At 38.8% G+C, this 18,163-nt stretch overlaps 1 protein-coding gene across 3 annotated transcripts in view; it reads left to right on the plus strand.

The window, feature by feature from the left end:
- The first annotated feature begins 2,163 nt into the window (after nucleotides 1-2,163).
- Nucleotides 2,164-18,163, plus strand: part of OSBPL7 (oxysterol binding protein like 7) — an 85,935-nt gene continuing 69,935 nt past the window's right edge. For all 3 annotated transcript variants that reach the window (XM_081343711.1, XM_081343712.1, XM_081343710.1), the window contains exons 1-5: nucleotides 2,164-2,231; nucleotides 14,940-15,143; nucleotides 15,746-15,868; nucleotides 17,547-17,600; nucleotides 17,772-17,885. In XM_081343711.1, the coding sequence (XP_081199837.1) occupies nucleotides 15,027-15,143; nucleotides 15,746-15,868; nucleotides 17,547-17,600; nucleotides 17,772-17,885 (408 nt within the window). In that variant the 5' untranslated portion in view covers nucleotides 2,164-2,231; nucleotides 14,940-15,026. The remainder of the gene's footprint in view (nucleotides 2,232-14,939; nucleotides 15,144-15,745; nucleotides 15,869-17,546; nucleotides 17,601-17,771; nucleotides 17,886-18,163) is intronic.

The following is an 18,163-nucleotide window of genomic DNA, read 5'->3' on the forward strand; positions in this document are numbered from 1 at the left end:
GGGTGGGTGGAGTGTGCCATCAATCCAGCAGCCACCTCCAATGTAGAACTCCCCCATTTGGTTCCCAGGCCAACTGGCAGAGCCAAGTCTTCATGCGCCTGCAGAAGGATAAAATGGTGGGAGCAGATCTTGCCTTAGAGGGTAGAATGTTTCAAAGGGCAGGCACTGCAGCCAAGAAGGCTCTTCTGGATCCGAATAGTAGGGAGTTCTTTGACCAACAAGGTCAGCAACAGGCCCTCTGCTAGCACAAGTAGGATGGGCTTGTCTTAGCAGGGATGAGACAGTTCATCCGGTAGCCTGGACCAATGCCATTAAGGGTTTCAAAGGTCATAACCAACACCTTGAACTGTACTTGGAGGAAAACCAGGAGCCAGAGAAGTTTGTTAAACAAAGATATAATATTGATTTTTCCCCTTTGCCTTCTGCTCTCCACACACCATTCTTAGGGGCCCCAAAGACTGCTCTCAGTGCCACACTTTATACCAGCTGAAGCTTCCAAATAGATTTCAAGGATAGTCTCACCTTGAGCTATTGCAGTAGTCCAGATGAGAGATGATTAAGTCTTGAGTAATGAGCGCAGGGAGTCATGATCAAGGAAAGCTCACAATTGGTACACAAACTAGAGTTGTGCAAAAGCTCTCCTAGTCACACCTGCCACCTGCTCTTCAGGCAGGAGACATGAAAACCTCTAGGTTGCAAACTGGGTCTGAATGGGGTTGTGCAACCGTGTCCAGAAATAAGAATAACAAAAAATTGGATCCTGAAGCTCCATGCAGTTAAAGCCAATCAGTCTGTCCAAAGTTTGTTCTTCTCTATCCAGCTCTCTACAGTCTCCAGAGAGACAGCAGAGACATCATCACTTGGATCACCATCTGTAGAGATGTAGAACTGAGTATCACCAACACATTGATGAAATCTCAACCAGTGACAGATGATCTCACCTAATAGCTTCATATAGATATTAAAACAGAGAATACAGAGCCCTGTGGGATGCTACAAGTGACCAGGGCTGTCCTATAGCCAGTCTGAATCCTGACAGAAAAGGGCCCAGGAAATGTTTCATCCAGGATTTCCTGAAGCTGCTCAACAACCACCTTCCCCCCAAAAAGGGAAGATGGGAGATTGCATGACAGTTGTCCAGGCAAGAGGGGTTGAATGACTTTTTTAAACAAAGGACAAATCAGGGCCTTCTTGAAAGGTCTCAGAAATGTCCCCTTTTGCAGTGAAGAATTTGTCATTGAATGAACCCACCTGGTGGTCACCCTCCTGGAGGCTTTCACCAGCCAGGAGAGACAAGAGCAGTGGTGGGATTCAGCCAGTTTGCACCACTTCAGCAGAACCAGTAGCTAATTTTTTGTTGCCCAGGTCCAGAATGTCTAGAAAATATAGCTGGATAATGCCAATATTGTAACAGTTCTTTGTAATAATTTCTGAACAGATCTATTTTTTGTTGAATTGGCATGAACTCTTAAAGATGAAGAAATCCTTACGTAATGATTTATAAACCTGAATCTATTTTGTCAGAAGGCTAAAGTATTTCTCATGCTTTGTAAGGTTAAAGGGAAAAATAATAAACTAATTGTTAATTCTTCAACATACACATTTGATTTCTTCGTGTATAAATAAATGATCTCCAAGGCTAATTATTAAATTTATTGAACGAGTTTGCTTTTTTTCTTTGTTCTTTTCAGAAGCACTTAATTATTTAGAAATTTTCTGGTAAATATGGTAAATGAAAACACCGGGGATGAAAGGATGAAAACCTTTGGGTTTAAGAAAATACCAAAATATTGTACATCTTCAAATATCAATATATCATTGTCACTAAGCGGCTTGCAACCTTTCCAGCACCAATTCGCTTGATGAAGTATTCTAATTACGAAATTCTGAGCGATCGCAAATCATCCCATTTTGGACCATATATATTTATTTCTACGAAGCCAAAGGGTCTCTTGGCGTTTTCTCTCTCTCTCTCCTAGCAATAATTTTGCCCAGGATGTTTAATGAGCCAGTCCTCCAAGAGGCAAGGTGGCAGATGCGAGCGAAGAGCAAAAAAAAAAAAAGATAAATTAACAAGAGTTGATCAGCGAAAGGAAGCGGCAGAAGTGGATTTCTTTCGGCTTTGCTCGGCAGCTGCTTCCTGGTTCCGGTTTGCAGCGGCAATAACTGTCCGTGGCTGTAAGAAGCGCAAAAGGAAGACCGTATGAGGCAAGCCTCGCAGACGCGTGCAGGTAAAAAAAAAAAAGTCAGCCTTTTCCTCTTCCTCCTTTCAGTTGGGGTTGGGACCTCGTTTCGGAAACGGGGAGGCAAGAATAGTGATTTTGTGCCGGGCTTGCTCGACCCCGGGAACAAAAGGGTCTGCCTTCCGTTTTTTATTTGGGTGGTTGTGTTAACCTGGAAGAAACAAACGAATCGGAACATTGGGGTGAGATTGTGGAAATCGAATTGTAGTCGACTTTATCAAGTCTGTCCTGGATCATTATAGCAAAGAAAATTTAGAGAACGTTGTCACCAGGACAAAAAGTTGATGGTTCTAAGGAAAACTCCATAGCAGTTACAATAGTTCTTTTTTCTTTGACGAATAGATACAGAATTTATTTTTATTTTATTATTTATTTTAATTCCATTTATATCCCGCCCTTCTCCGAAGATTCAGGGCGGCTTACAAGCTTAGCAGTAGCCTTCATTCTATGTATATGCCTGCTTATTAGGGCTTTCACACACACCCCAAGCGGCATTATTACAAAGTCAGCTTAATTGCCCCCAACAATCTGGGTCCTCATTTTACCTACCTCGGAAGGATGGAAGGCTGAGTCAACCTTGAGCCTGGTGGGATGGGAACCTGCACTAATTGCAGGCAGCTGGTGTTACTTAAGGAGGCATTAGCCCACTGCTCCACCAAGGCTCTGTTAAAAAATATTTAAAAAATACGGCGTAAGTCTGAGGATTGTGAAATAGCATTGTAGGGGGAGCATAAGTTCAATTACTCAGGAGGTATTTCTTTTTTTAGCAAAAAAAGTGCTGATGAAATTTAAGTGTATGGAAAGGATTTTGCCCCTATTAAAAAGAAGACCTGTGAAAGAAAAAATTAATACTGCTTTCCAGGGGGATAAATGAGATGAATTATGGGAAATGTGGATTTTGACACTTAATAGGCAATAAGAAAGGCTGGCTGAGTCGGATGTCTCTTTAAGATAAGTGAAATGTTATCTGAAGGATTTTGCCCTATTAAGAAGATGAGAATGTACTGAGACTTCTGAGTCAGAGATAGATGAGTGGTGGACTTTTACCCTTTTGCATAAAAGAGGATGTGGATTTGTGGTGAGAGATGTTGAAGAAGAAAGGCGGGATGGTCATCTGAGTTCTGCTATATGTGACATACAGTATATGGAAAGCATATGGCTATGTGACATACAGTGATTGGAAAGGAAATAGAAAACAACTAGCTGAGATACAGCTATGCTTTTGTGTAAAGTCCCTGATTAAAGACCCTAGTTTATCTTGGGCTGCCATATCTGAGCTGCAAAAAATCAGGATAGCCACTAGACAGCAGCCAAGTCTTTCTTTTAGCAGTTCTCTGCTGATTGTAAGTTTGCAGCTTGGATATGTAACGCTAATTTCTCTTAGGAAGAATTGGTATAGCAGTTCCTATGACTAGGATAAGAGGAAGATAGGGCTTTTATCTGGGCATCTTTCCCCAAAGAAGTGATATTTTGAAATTTACATGCATGGCAGAACATTGCCTATATTTGGAATTGTTCGCCCATATGTTTAAAAATTGCATCTGCAGCAGTGATTTAGGTACATGTATATGGGCTGTTCCAAATGCAGTTCCACAGATAGAACTTCCATGGTGGTCAAAGGTAAAAAGTTCAGTTTTTACTGTGTGGAATCCATTCACAACCACAAACTGAATACTTGTTTAAATATTTGTCAGTTCACTTCCACTTCCAAGCTTTGAGCAATTCTAGATCATATCCAAATGTTGCCACTGAATTTTAGTTCTTAATATGACAGAAGGTTTAAGCATGATTGTATTTAAATGTAATTAAAATGGACATTTAATATAATCAGCTTGATTTTGGGTGACTTCACTCACTTTTTCTTTTGGTCCAACTCCCTTATTGGAAGGCAGAATCCAACTTCAAAGTTTATTGTTGCATTTGGACTGAAGTGTTTTTTACCTGTGTAATTCATTAAGTAGATATAAGAAAAGAACTGGTACATTATCAAGCTATTGCAGATTTATTCATTTACAAGCATAAATCATATTTTCATACTGAATTGTACATAATTTAAGTAGGCCTAGTAGTTCATGCTTCAGTTGTTCTTCTATAGTTTGCTATTTCAATCCCTTTGATTGCCTGTGCCTGCTTTCTGAATTCTGTCCAATATTTTCTCGTCTTTTCAGAACAGTGACATTTAGAATGGACTGTGTATTATTCTCAGTGGAAAGTTGCCAGTTACTAAGTACCATAATTGTATTTCAGTCCCAGAGTGTGGATGTTATACTTTAAATTTGTAGAACCCAAAATACCCTGTCCAATTTCATCACAGAACCAGAAACTAGAACTGAAACCTCACCTGAGCTTTATGGGATATTGTGTCTCTGCATCTGTTACATCAGACATGTCAAACTCGTGACATCATGTGATTTTTATTTTTTTATTTTTTATTTTAATTCCATTTATATCCCGCCCTTCTCCGAAGACTCAGGGTGGCTTACAAGCTTAGCAGTAGCCTTCATTCTATGTATATGCCTGCTTATTAGGGCTTTCACACACCCCAAGCAGCATTATTACAAAGTCAGCTTAATTGCCCCCAACAATCTGGGTCCTCATTTTACCTACCTCGGAAGGATGGAAGGCTGAGTCAACCTTGAGCCTGGTGGGATGCGAACCTGCACTAATTGCAGGCAGCTGGTGTTACTTAAGGAGGCATTAGCCCACTGCTCCACCAAGGCTCTTATGTGATGTCGCGAGACGTATCGGGACTATTTTGCCATTGCCGGCAATGGGGTGGGGGTGGCTTCTGGATGACGCATCTGGCCTGTGGGCCGGATTACATGATAGTAATTTAATTACATGATAGTAATTTACATGATAGTACTACATGATAGTAATTTAAAGAAATAAGAACATTTTATTTTCACAGGTTATCAAAAGTACATCTGATTTTATTGTTATGATCACTGTCACCGTGGAGATTTGGAAATTTTCCAAATTATTTTGGAAAGGTAATTTTTTAATTCCAATCAAATGGAATATTGTGAAGAAATTGTCTATAGGGGCCTGAGAACTCTGTCTATCTGCAGAAGTAACTCTTTGAAAACTGAATGGAATGAGGTCAAATTTGCTGTGCTTGAAAATGGGGTGGATCAGATATGGGGATGTGGATAAAAAACCCAGAATATACCCTTATGAGAGAGAGAGCTGGATAGCATATTGGAATGTTGATAACTACTGCTTTCCAAATTCCCATTCTTTTGTCCTTCCAGCCTCTCTACCAAGAGCAAAGCATATGTATAGATAAGTATACTATATAATCACTGCTGGCAAGGAGGTTGGAAAGAATTCCAGAATCCATGGTCTGTATATTTTATCTGTATTGACAATTATGGTGATAGTATATCTGGATTTCAATTAAATAGCATAGCACTGCAACAAAAAAATACCAACAGCTATTCAAATTTCTAAATAGCAACTGTCCTTAATTTAAGGGCCAAGGATGTTGCAAAAAAACAACAACAATCACAACATTTTCCCCCCTTTCTTTAGTCTCACCTACTTGTTGAAACTTTGAATATTGCCTTCTGTGCAGGGATCAGCAGCATTTTTGGGTTAAGAGCACACTTGGAATTTTGAGAGCATATATAAGGGATATACTTTGTTTGACTATTGGGTAGTCCTTGATTTATAACCACAAGTGGAACCAGAATTTCTGTGGATATGCAAGGCGGTTGCTAAGTGAATCACACCCAATTTTCGAGCCTTTTTTGCCATAATTAAGCAAATCATTGCAGTTGTTCAGTAAATCATGGTTGTTAAATGAATCCACCTTTCCCCCATTGACTTGGAAGCCAGCTGGGAAGATCACAAATCATGATCACATGACCCTGGGATTGTAAATACTTGCTAGTTGCCAAATGTCTAAATTTTGATAAGTTGATTATGGGCATGTTGTGATAGTCATATGTACGACAACCATAAGTCACTTTTTCTGTTCCACTGTAACTTCATATAGTTGCTAAATGAATGGTTATAAGTTAAGGACTACCTCTAATGGAGAGAGCAAATCACAAAACTTTCATAAAATAGAAGGCAAAGTAGTTAGTTCTCAACCATTCAGGATGCTTATGCATGAATGGTAGGACTTTATATCTGACAGCATTTCTGGATATGAATATAATGCCAGAGGCTGGTGCTTTATTTTGTAGCATAACAACATTAAATTTTAAAATGTTGGTGGGGCAGTAATTATGAAGGAAGCCAAGTGGGCTTATTGATCTCATTGCACTCCAGGTTATCTTCTGCTGGCTAAGGGTGTTTCAACTGATACAGCAAGTTATCATTTGTAACAACTGACCCACTACACATTGGAAGTCAATTTGAATGGAGAGTATTTGCTATACTACTACTTGTAAACAGTTGAATATATCTGTTTATATTAACAGAGGGGACTGAATGGCTGATTCTGTTATTCCATGCTTACAGATATATTGTGACTACGATATCTAGAATTCCCAAGCCAGATAAACATCCTGGGAATGTATGGTTTTTAACTCCTAGAATTTTCTAACTAGCCAGGCTATTGCTGAGAATTTTAAGAAGCAAAAGCAGGGAAGTGCTCAAGTTGGGGGAAAAAGGTGGCAACCAGAAAGCCTTTATATCTCAAGGGAAATTGCATAGTTTGGGTAAGTTAATGTCTTCAGCTTGGGAATATAATCAGATAGCTATAATTTGCTTGTTTTATGACACTTGATAGTACTTCATTTATCTGAAATGTACCTGAGCAGTTGCCTTTCCCTTGAACACCTGCCAGCTCCAACAATCTTATCTTTAAACCATTATCAATGCACTTTCTGCCCTCTCTGAGCAAAGACCATTTCTGCCAGGTAGGATGGTTGTCATAAGCAACTTCCTTTTACCTTATATAATTAAATCCAAAGAACAATATTGTTAAGCTTCACTAAAGGCAGAACATAGCTAAATAATGCTTTTCCAGGCCATCCTGCCTGAAAAACTGGGTGGCTATGCCAATAGGGATAGGAAATGGAGGATGTATTGTATTCGGCAACAGCAGGCATTGTAAAGCTAGCAAGGGGTCTATAAGATTTTTTGTTTCATCCTTCCTTAGCAAACTCTGACTCTTTTTCTGGAAATATATAAATCTTGTTTTATCTGCACACTGGGTTCCAAATCTAAACTATAACTTTTGAGGATTTTTGCCTGTCAGACCTTGCATTTGCAAAACAGTGTTGTGTTTAGAGTTCCAATCTATTGAAAAGATCTAGCATTAGTTTCCTATTTAGCAACAAAGCCAACAGTTACTTTTCAGTCTAACCTACATTACAGAGTTGCTGTAGACTAAACTACAGAGAAGGAAGCCAGGAAGTGAGACTTTGTCCTAAGCTCATTGAAAAAAATATGAAATGCATTAAGATAGCAACGAATGAGACTGGTTTGGTACAACAATTTGTATGCTGTGCATTGTTGTATCCATACACATTTTTTAAACAATACAAGTCTAGTATATGAAAAGCCAAAATGTATTGTTGACTCCCCAGGCAGGTGTCTCAGTGTACTTTGAATTAACAGATTGTCAGCAGCTTGGAAGTGTTTAAAGTGTCAGTCTTCTGCATAGGGTTGTTCTTGCACAGATGCTTGGTTCCTTGACATTTATAAATTATAGATAAGCTCCAAATCTGTTTTAGGTAGATACTCACATTCAGTGACTTGCTGCTTAGGTGATCAGAATCATAAGTAGTCATATCAAGCCCTTAAAACCTGTGTGATGTTTTGGTCTTTTGAAGGGTCATTCATTTTTTTTGGCAATGCAATTCTTTGTAATAGTTGAATTTTGTTGTTGTTGTATTCCATAAGTTGCCCAAAGTCATGGCATTGGGATGTCCTTAAATTCCATAAATACATGAATATAGACTGGGTGAAGCATAAGGAGGCAGTATCAGAAAAATTGGGGAAACTGTGGCGTTGGCAGAAATGCATAGGACAGTATTTCTCAACCATAGCGACTCTAAGAAATGTGAACTTCAGTTCCCATAATTACAAAGCCAGCATGACTGATTGGGGAATTTGAGGAGGTGGTCTACATATCTTAAAGTTGCCAAGATTAAGGAACACTGGCACAAAATTTTATTAGCAGAAAAAATCTTCAGAAGAAGGAATGGAATGGAATATCCTGATGTATAGTACTTAATGTATCAGCCTTTTGATCCATGGCTCATTAATTATATCTTTCACAAAAGGAACATTATTGTGTAATCCTCATTAACATTTGTGGCAGTTGTATACAAGTCACTACAGTGCAAAAGCTTTTGTCCTATTGATTTCAGGGAAAAGATGGAAAATGTAAAATAACTATTGCCATGTCATCACTATGGCAGATCATATTGCATGATTTCATTTGGTACCAAATGATGTTGCACAGGATTGTAAAAAAGGCACACAGAACAACCATAAATAAGATGATTTATGGTGTAGAACAATCATAAATAAGATGTTAAGGATGCATTATGGATTTTTTTCTGATTCATGTCATGAGTACTTAAAGCTTACAAAGAACCCATGCATAAAATAAACAGGCCTTAACACACACAAAAATTGAAGGACATATGGTTTTGTCTTCTTAGTAAAATGCCTTGGATTAACTCTGCTCAAACAGGTTGCATATTAAATCCTTCTAGAACAGGGGTGTCAAACTCAATTTCATTGAGGGTCACATCAGCATTGTGGTTGCCCTCAAGGGGCCGGGTGGGTGTGGCCAGGGTGGGCATGGCCTACTAGGTGGGCGTGGCTAGAGTGTGTATGGCCTACTGGGTGGGCGTGGCCAGCTCTACATTGTTCGCATCAAGGGTGCCTATGGGGGCCTGGGTGGGAGTGGGACAGATCTGGGGGTCTCTGGCAGAAGGAGGGTCTCTGGGCCAGGGCCAAGGCAGTGGGGGCCGTTCCCTCACTGTTTCCAGGATGGCTTCGCGGGCCGCATGAAACCACTTCGTGGGCCGCATCTGGCCCCCGGGCCTTGTGTTTGACATGTCTGTTCTAGAAGAAGATATTTAAAAAACCATTACCGTGTGATCACAGGGATGTTGCAATGGTTGTTAGTATAAAAACTGGTCATAAATCACTTTTTTCAGTGCTGTTATACCTTTGAATGGCCACTTACAACTAAATGGATAGTTGTAAGTCAAGAACTATCTCTATTCCTCTCAGAGTTGGATGGCTGGTCAGATTTCTAAAATAAGTTTAGATCCTCTAGAATCAGTGCTTAAAAACCACTTTTCATTCATTTACTTTCAGTTAAGAGTATGACTAGAATTTTTGTTTCAAATTAATATGGATCAAAACTGTTTTTGAATTCAAAATTCAAGTGCCACATTCCTGGAAAACCATCAGTGATGCTGTAGTTGGGAACTAATGGATAGGCTTAAGAGCTTATTTATTGATGGGTCTGAAAAGCCATCCATCATTCCAAAATTCCCTCAGTGCCCCAGAGTAAAGCTATCTCAAGTGTTCTTGAAACTGGGAGGAGTTTTAAATGACTTTCTAGAACTATTCACTCTTTCTAGGTAGTCTTCCAACAGATGAGTTGATCAAAGCAGTCAGGATTAATACTGATTAGCATTGTATAAACATAGGTATTGTTGTTGTAAACCAAAGGATTCAGTAAACTGTAAGAACATAAGAACAGTCTGCTAAATCATACAGTGGAGTTCATCTAATCCCGGATTCTGCATTTTTATGGTCAGCCAGACGTCTTCGGGAAATTCAGAAGTATGGAAAGCAGAATGAAAATCCTCTTCCATTGTCTCTTCTCAGCAGCTGGTTTACTGAGTTAGAGATGGCAAAAGAAGCATAAGTTAAGGACAACACGGAACAAATTGTACTCAGGAGCTCTCATGGCACAGTTGTTGGAATGCAACATTACAGACTAATTCTGCCCACAACCAGGAGTTTGACCCTGGCCAGCTCAAGGTTGACTCAGCCCTCCATCCTTCTAAAGTTGGTAAAATTAGGACCCAGATTGTTGGGGGCAATATGCTGACATTTGTAAACCACTCAGAGAGTGTTAGAAAGAACTATGGAATAGTATATTAATCTAACTAAGTGCTATTCGTTTTCCTACTTACACAAAGACAACTTCTCAGCAAAACACTCACTCGAAGTCTGGAATTGTTCTTTTGCATGGGAAAAACCTGCAAATTCTGTGCAAACAAGACACTCTTTTTTTCCTTCATGTAAATATAATTATGCCAATCACTGCAATATAGTTACAAACTAGGTTCATTTACATCAATTAATCTTGATTTGTTTGTTCAGATTCAGATTATTGCTTGTATCTTACTATGTGTATATTTTATTACTATGTAGAATAACATGAAGTACGTATGTTATTCTAACAGGAAGAAAAATAAACAGTAAGCGACAAAAGTGGATAATTATAGTTAACTTCATTAGTCAATAAAAGCAGAAAAACACACATTTCCTAATATTCCATCCATTTTAACTTATTCAGTTCAGGAAACATAATTTGTATGTTCAGAATGTTTTAATGTGAACCTGCTGTGCAAATAACAGTATAGTATATACGTCTTACTTTGCTGTAGTTCACTGAACAAGAAAAATGGTCACATAAAGCCATAAACTGTGGTTTACAATCGACAGTGATTGAACTCCCACATGCAAAACATTTGGTTAAATACCTTTCCATGTCATTGGTTGATATGCACAAAAAGGATCATTAGAAAAAGGATTAAAATGTTCAGACTCTGCAATGCTGCAATGTTTATAAGTGTGAAGTGTGAAAACTTTTTTCAGTTCCATTGTAACCTCAAACATCATTAAATAAATGGTTGTAAGATGAAAACTACCTGTAGTTAATCACTCAGAAATATACATAGGCAATCCTTGACCTATAACCATAACTGAGCCTGGAAATACAGTTGTAAACCACAGTGGTTGTTAAGCTGGTCACCAGGTAACCATGCTCCATTTTACCTTTTGGGGGGGGGCAGTCATTAAGCAAATGTAGTAGTTGTTAAGAGAACCTGTTTTCCCCAATGGCGTTTTTGCTGGAAATCAGAAATAAACAGCAAAACCCCACAAAAAGCATGGTCATGTGATCACAGGATACTGTGAACAGCCATAGATGCAAGCCAGTTGCCAAATGCCCAAAATGCGATCATAATGACCTTGGGCACAGGTGCAGCCATCTGTTCTTCAAAGTCAGATCATAAGTAGCTTTGGGGAAGTCTATCATAACCTCAAATGGTCACTTGCAAACTGGTCAATAAGCAAAGACTACTTAATCTCATAAATTGCTCCTTAGAAATCCCCACTAGTCAATCCAGACTCCAAGATTGTACCTAGGCCACAACTAGGGATGGACTTCTTTCATACTTCTTGTTCAAACTAATTTGAAAAATTTAATCCTGAGCAAGAGAGTTTTAAAAGCATGAGAGGAGTCCATTGACATAGTTTGTTTCTAATCTGAGGTGTTTTAGGAACTCAGGATTCTAACTTTTGGACTTGACAGAAAGCAATCTTGTGCCATTTTTTTTGGACATTGCAGAAACGTTATGACTAAATGTTTCAAAATTATGATAGAGTAATGAAACATGAGTTAATGCTTGTGAATTTGTTTATTTTATGAGCAGGGCCTTTGTGCAACTTGCAGTCTGCATGTATTCAAACATTTTTTTTAAAGAAACATGATTAAGCAGAGAAAAAGTCATAGGGGGATCTGTCTGGCTATTAAAAAAACAGATTTCTTTATTTAAAATTAAATCTATGCTGCCGCAATAAAAAAACACTTGGCAGCTTATATAGAAGAGATCATTTGAAGGAATGTACTCAAGCCAACTTTAGGGTTCAATATTCCCCATCCATTGTATCCCCATAGAAAGATTAAAAGTTTTCAGTTTTGGTTTCATCCAACTATGGGCCAGCATTATTTCATTTGAGTCCAAAGTGGTTCATTAAGGCAAACTAGCTGTATAAACCAATGCTGGCAATGGTTTTACTCAAAACCTTGACAGACTAATTTGTGAGGCCTGTCCCAGGTTGGGCATTTAGGAAAGAAAAACCCTTGACTTCATTTGTAGAAAAAAGATATACTTTTACTAAAGACAAGCGGTTACAGCATAAGCAAAGCCAGATCTGAATATTCCGGAATAAATCCCTTAATTTCCCCCTTTCTCAGATTCTCCCAGGTCCTCCCTCCCTTAGTCGTTTGATCAATAGTATTCAAATTAGATGTTTTGGTAACAGTCCCAAAGATTGTTGCCTCTTTGGCCTCTTTGGCGGCTGTTTGCATTCTGTTCTCCCACTTATCTCCTTGGATCTCACATCTGTTGTTTTAGATTGGACCTCTGGTTCCTACCATCCTCTTCTCGGACTTTCATCCCCATTTTCCCCTCCCCTTTTATGGCAGGGTGCCATCAACGCAAAGCAAAGATGAAGGGAATAGATGGCAGATCTGCCATCAGTGGCAGATCAATGCATCCAAATACACTGCTTAACTGGTTAAACAATGAAAAGTCTCCTATCTTGAATCATGCTTCAGGATTTATGACAAGGTCATCCATAAGATTCATCTAAGGCTCATTTCGTAATGGGAACCATAATTTACTGTTATGTGCCTCCCTTTGTAAGATTCTCTTTTCTATTTGAGGGAACTCAGCTGACCTTCAAAAAAACAACAACCAAGAACATAGGCAAGATGTATTCTGTTTTCCCCTTTCTTTTTTTGGCTTCAGCAGGTGACAGACGGACCAAGATATTAAAGTTGCAGAGTTCTGCATGGCTGTTCCAATTGAATACACATAAGATCAGGTGACAAGCTGAGAACCTGTTTGCTAAGGGAAGATTGATGCATAAAGGGTGTAACTGAATAAGTGCTCCAATGGAACCAGAACAGTGTTGACAATTGTATAGGTGACACTGGTCAGAGGGCAAGATGTAGAAATGGGATTCAGAGCCACCTAGACCTCTATCTGCAGGAGGATTTGGTGAATCAATCATAGCAATACCAGGATAGTTAAATGCTAATGGTTCTCCCTACACTAGAAGGAAAAAAAACACCTTATGCTTATACTTATATGCTAAATTTTGCAGTAGGAAGGGGAAAAAACAGAGGAATCTACATTTTGCAGTCACAACAAGCACTGCAAGAGGAAAGAACCTTATGTGGTGTTGCTGTTTACAACCGTTTGTGCTTTGGATAGGGATGGAAGAAAAGAATGAAAGTAGAAACAAGGCTCAAGGGGGGGGGGATCTATCAATTTTTGTGTATGAGAGTGAGAGCAAGATTCATTTAGTTTCTACATATTGCTATGCAGAAGTTGAAGGCAAGATTATCCAATCTCTAAGGATTTGGATCATGAAATCACAGCCTTGTTCCTAGGACATCAGAAATTAGGAGGCTGAGATATTTTAGAGGGGACCGCAATGCGAGACAAAGCTAAGACTAACTCAGCAAGATAGGGGTAAGGCTTAGTGGTATCCTTTTCAGTCATGGGTTGTTGGCCAAGCAGGAGAGCTTGATAGTGGCTAATACTCTGCATAAATCCTCCAGCAAAACAAAGGTCAAAATCTGGAAAATATTTTTTCCTTGATTCTGGATCCTTTTGTTAATTATTTGTTGCTTTCATAGCAGATCCTAGAAAGGAAGACAACTCTGTATCATATTGTATGAGAAAGTCAAAATGGACATGGATTAATTTCTTAGTAAACCTCCATCAGGTTGTGCTTCAGATCTTGCACCATGATTTGCAAAAGAGGATTATTATTTTTTTTAAAAAAATGTATTCCAATTTTTGTGTAGGATTTTAGAGTCACATCTATATAAATTATTGAAGAGATACTTTAAAAAATCTGAGTTATGGGTAAGGAATTATTTGTGAAAAGGGCTATAATTTGTGGAATAAAGAAGCAAAGCAAAAATAAAATTGTGATTAAGAAGTACAGAAACCATCTGACAAGAAAATAGAATTCTGCCCCTCCATATAATTGAAATGCTTTGACCACAAACCATATGGGTGATTTAATTTCCCTGGGAGTTATTTTAATCAGGATATCTGAGTACTTACCACTTTCTACAGAGGGACAATCGAGAGCATCCTGTCATACAGCATCACAGTCTGGTTTGGAAGCATCACTGCTTCAGACAGGAAGGCGGTGCAGAGAGTGGTGAGGATGGCCGAAAAGAACATTGGCAGTTGCCTCCCTCCCATCCAGGACATACCGGTAGCATATAGGTATTGCTTGAACAGGGTCCGTAAGATTATCTGGGACACTACACATCCTCTTCACGACCTGTTTTCCTTGTTATCTTCTGTGAGGAGGCTTCGTGGTATCTGAAGCAGAACATCCAGATTTTGTTCCATACAGTATTAACCTTGTGAACTCTAAAGCTTCTTCCTTCCGTTATGTTTTCAAGATGGACAGTTATTAATATTTATATCTTATTTATATGTAAGGGTGTAGGTCTATATGTATGTTGTATATAATGTGTTTAAATGTGTGTTATGCATGTGTACACTTTGAGAGCAAGCAACTAAATTTCATTTTTAATGTGTGCCATTGTGCCCATGGTAAAAAATGACAATAAAGGTTATCTATCTATCTATCTATCTATCTATCTATCTATCTATCTATCTATCTATCTATCTATCTATCTGTTGTTTTTTTCCTTTCTCATAGCCATAGCCCTTTGAAGGTGATGATCTGGAGATGAAGACACAGTCCCCAAAAGTGCATCACTGATGCTTCCTTGGTTCATGGCAAGAGATGATAGCCTTCCCAGCGATGGGTAACCATGAAAAAGAGTCGTCATCTCCTAAAAGGGCACTACCCCCTTCCCGGTCCAATAGCACTGTATCTTCCAAACACAGCATTGCTTGGCAGGTATAGTTCCTTTTGACTGAGTGTCTACAAAACTGATTCCTACATGTCCCTGGGATTGGGGGAGGAACTCCAGATCAAATGTGTGACCAGGTACACCTGTCTACTTTGCTTAGGTTAATGTGTGTGTTGAGGTGGGGAATTTGTGCTAGGTATTTTATGGCCCTTGGGCCACATCTGGCCTTTTGGCTGTCCCTATTAGCTGAACGGGGCCTTGGCAGGGGCAGGGCATTGATGGTACAGCGGTGGGGATGCAAGGCAGCATTGTTGACCCTCCACCACAGTCCAAGTTTCTCATATGATTCCTTGAGAAAATTAATTACCCATCCCTATTCTAAGTCCTACTAAATAGTAACTTCCAATATTGCCTTGTGTTTTGTGAGACTGTTGGAAGTGGCAGTTCAGCTCTGTTCAAGGGCCTGTCCACTCCAGAGTACATATTGGCTGCATTGTACATGGCAAGTACATGGTCTTGAACTCTAGCTGGACAGTGATGAGGGACTGCAGTATAGTGAATGATGCCTGGATAGTTATAACTCAAGTCATCAAAGATTTCATTTTGGATGAAAGCTCCCATATTTCTGACTTCTTTTTTTTTTACATAGAGTTCTGAGAGCTGGGAAGTGATAGATGATTTGCACATCCACAGTGGGGTCATCCAGCACCCAGAAAGGCAGGAGGGCTACCTGCTAAAGAAGCGAAAATGGCCCCTGAAAGGCTGGCACAAGGTATGTGTCAATAAAGTGACAGGATTCCTATTTCCTTTCCATGATTCAAGAGTGGGGATGAATTGCAGCTTTGCTCCTTGTTATCCTAAGTTGTCCCTGCTAGCCTTACTATTCCCAGTGGTCAGAATTAAATAACTGTAGCATTAAATTAACAACTCCATTCCCAAGTCATTTCTGTTCTCCTGAACTGGGAAGATAAGCAAAATGTTGGTCTCCCAAAAATCTACTGGCTGCTGCTGTGAATTACAGGAGATGGATAAATGGCAAATGGTTGCTTTCAAGAGTTCTTACAAGAATTGTTGCCATAATATATGTGAATTATTTTGGGTGTTTTGGGGCTACAGTCTTAGGCATACTTAGCTGGGAGTAATTCTTAATGGAATGGGTCTCATTTCCAAATATTGGAAATTCCAAGTATTTCCAAGGACTCATACCAAGCATTAAACTCTGCAGCAATTGATTGAGATCATACTTATGAAACACCAAGACTTCCATCCTTATATGTTATAGTTGTAAGTAAAAACAAACAAACCCCACATGACTACACCACCTAGCAATGGCATGTCCAGCAAGCCAGGTTGCTGTTATTAAACAAGGATTACACAAGTCATTAAGTGAGGACTTCATGTGACTACACCTTGTGACTGCTTGCCAGCTTCCCTATTGACTTTGCACATCAAAAACCAACAGGAATAAATCACAGTCACAATAATAAATACTAGACCAGTAGTAAATACTAATTTATCACCACTGTAAGTTCAAACGATCACTAAACAAGTGGTTGTTAAATGAAGATCACCTCTAGAGTTGGAAGATACCATTTAGAGCATGTGTCCAAACCTTTGTTTGGTGCAGGAATGCATATCTGTGAAAATGAATTACAATAAATCTAGCCTATTTTATGAAGTTTAATGAGTACAGTGAAAAAAACTTCAAAGTGAGGAGAACTTTTTTAATGAAATATGAAAATAATGTTGATCAGTACCTCAATTTTAGCTTCTCAGAATAATCATCTAAAAAGTGAACAATGTAAGCAGCAAGAATCTATGGATGCTGTTGGCTAAACTCTAGTGAAATTAATTGTCAGGGGCCAAAGGATATTTATTTTACTTTATTTACATCCCACCTTTTAATATTTTTATAAATAATTCAAGGAGCCCACACAATACTCCTTCGTCCTACTTTCCCCACAACAATCCTGTGACTTGGATTGGGTTGAGAGAGAGTGACTGGCCCAAAGTCACCCAGCCAATTTTCATCCCTAAGGCAGTACTAGTGTTCACAAATCTCCTGGCTTCTAGCCTGATGCCTTAACTACTAGATCAAATATTGACTGCTGGAGGAATGGACTACTATGCATTCTGAACAATGGCGTGACTGGTGGTTAGAACTTTGATTGGGAATACTGAACAATAAATAAGTAGTAGAATATTATTTATACTATTTATACTATGGGTCATGTTTATGATCTCCATTTTTAATAAACGGTCTAAAACAATTTTCCCATTTGGTGGACTACAACTTCTAAAGTTCTCAGCCAGCATAGTAATTAGTTGAAAAAGACTAGTCTAGAAACCAGTGAGTGTGATAAAAGCAATTTTGAGACTATATTGTCCAACTCTTTTAACTTTTTAAGGAGTATCATAACATATAGCTTTTCTCTCTTTCTCCCTCTAAGCGTTATTTCATTTTGGAAGATGGCATTTTGAAATATGCCACTACACGCCAAGATGTGAGTATAGAATGGTGGAATTGGGGAAAACTGAATGTCATGTACCAATTTTTACAGGAATCCTGATGGGGGACAAAGGGGAGGGGCAATTAATTTACTGAGAAACATATTTAAGAAAAAGGCTTATATTATTTCTCTGTGTAACTACTACATCTGTGACATTTCCCCTAGGTCTTGAAGGGGAAGTTACATGGCTCCATAGATGTTTGTTTGTCAGTCATGTCAGTTAATAAGAAGGCTCAACGTGTGGATTTGGACACAGAAGAGAATATTTATCATCTTAAGGTACATGTAGAATGACCCAGGATGAAAGAATAGAAAAGATCATTGGAATTCTGCAATCATATGCCAATTCATCCATAAGCTTTGGCTTACAAATGCTAAGGTGTTGTTTCTCCATTGTTTCCAAATTTGAGAACTGGTATATGATGGAGAAAGGCTTGAGCTGACCAATTATATCTAAAAATTTGTTTTTGCAAGGTTATCGTGTTGGCTGCACAAAACATTTCTCCATGTGGTAAAGCAGGAAAATGTTTTGCAGAATAGTAATACCCTAATATCTA

Source organism: Vipera berus (assembly GCF_964194415.1).
Source record: "Vipera berus genome assembly, chromosome: Z".
Lineage (NCBI taxonomy): Eukaryota > Metazoa > Chordata > Lepidosauria > Squamata > Viperidae > Vipera > Vipera berus.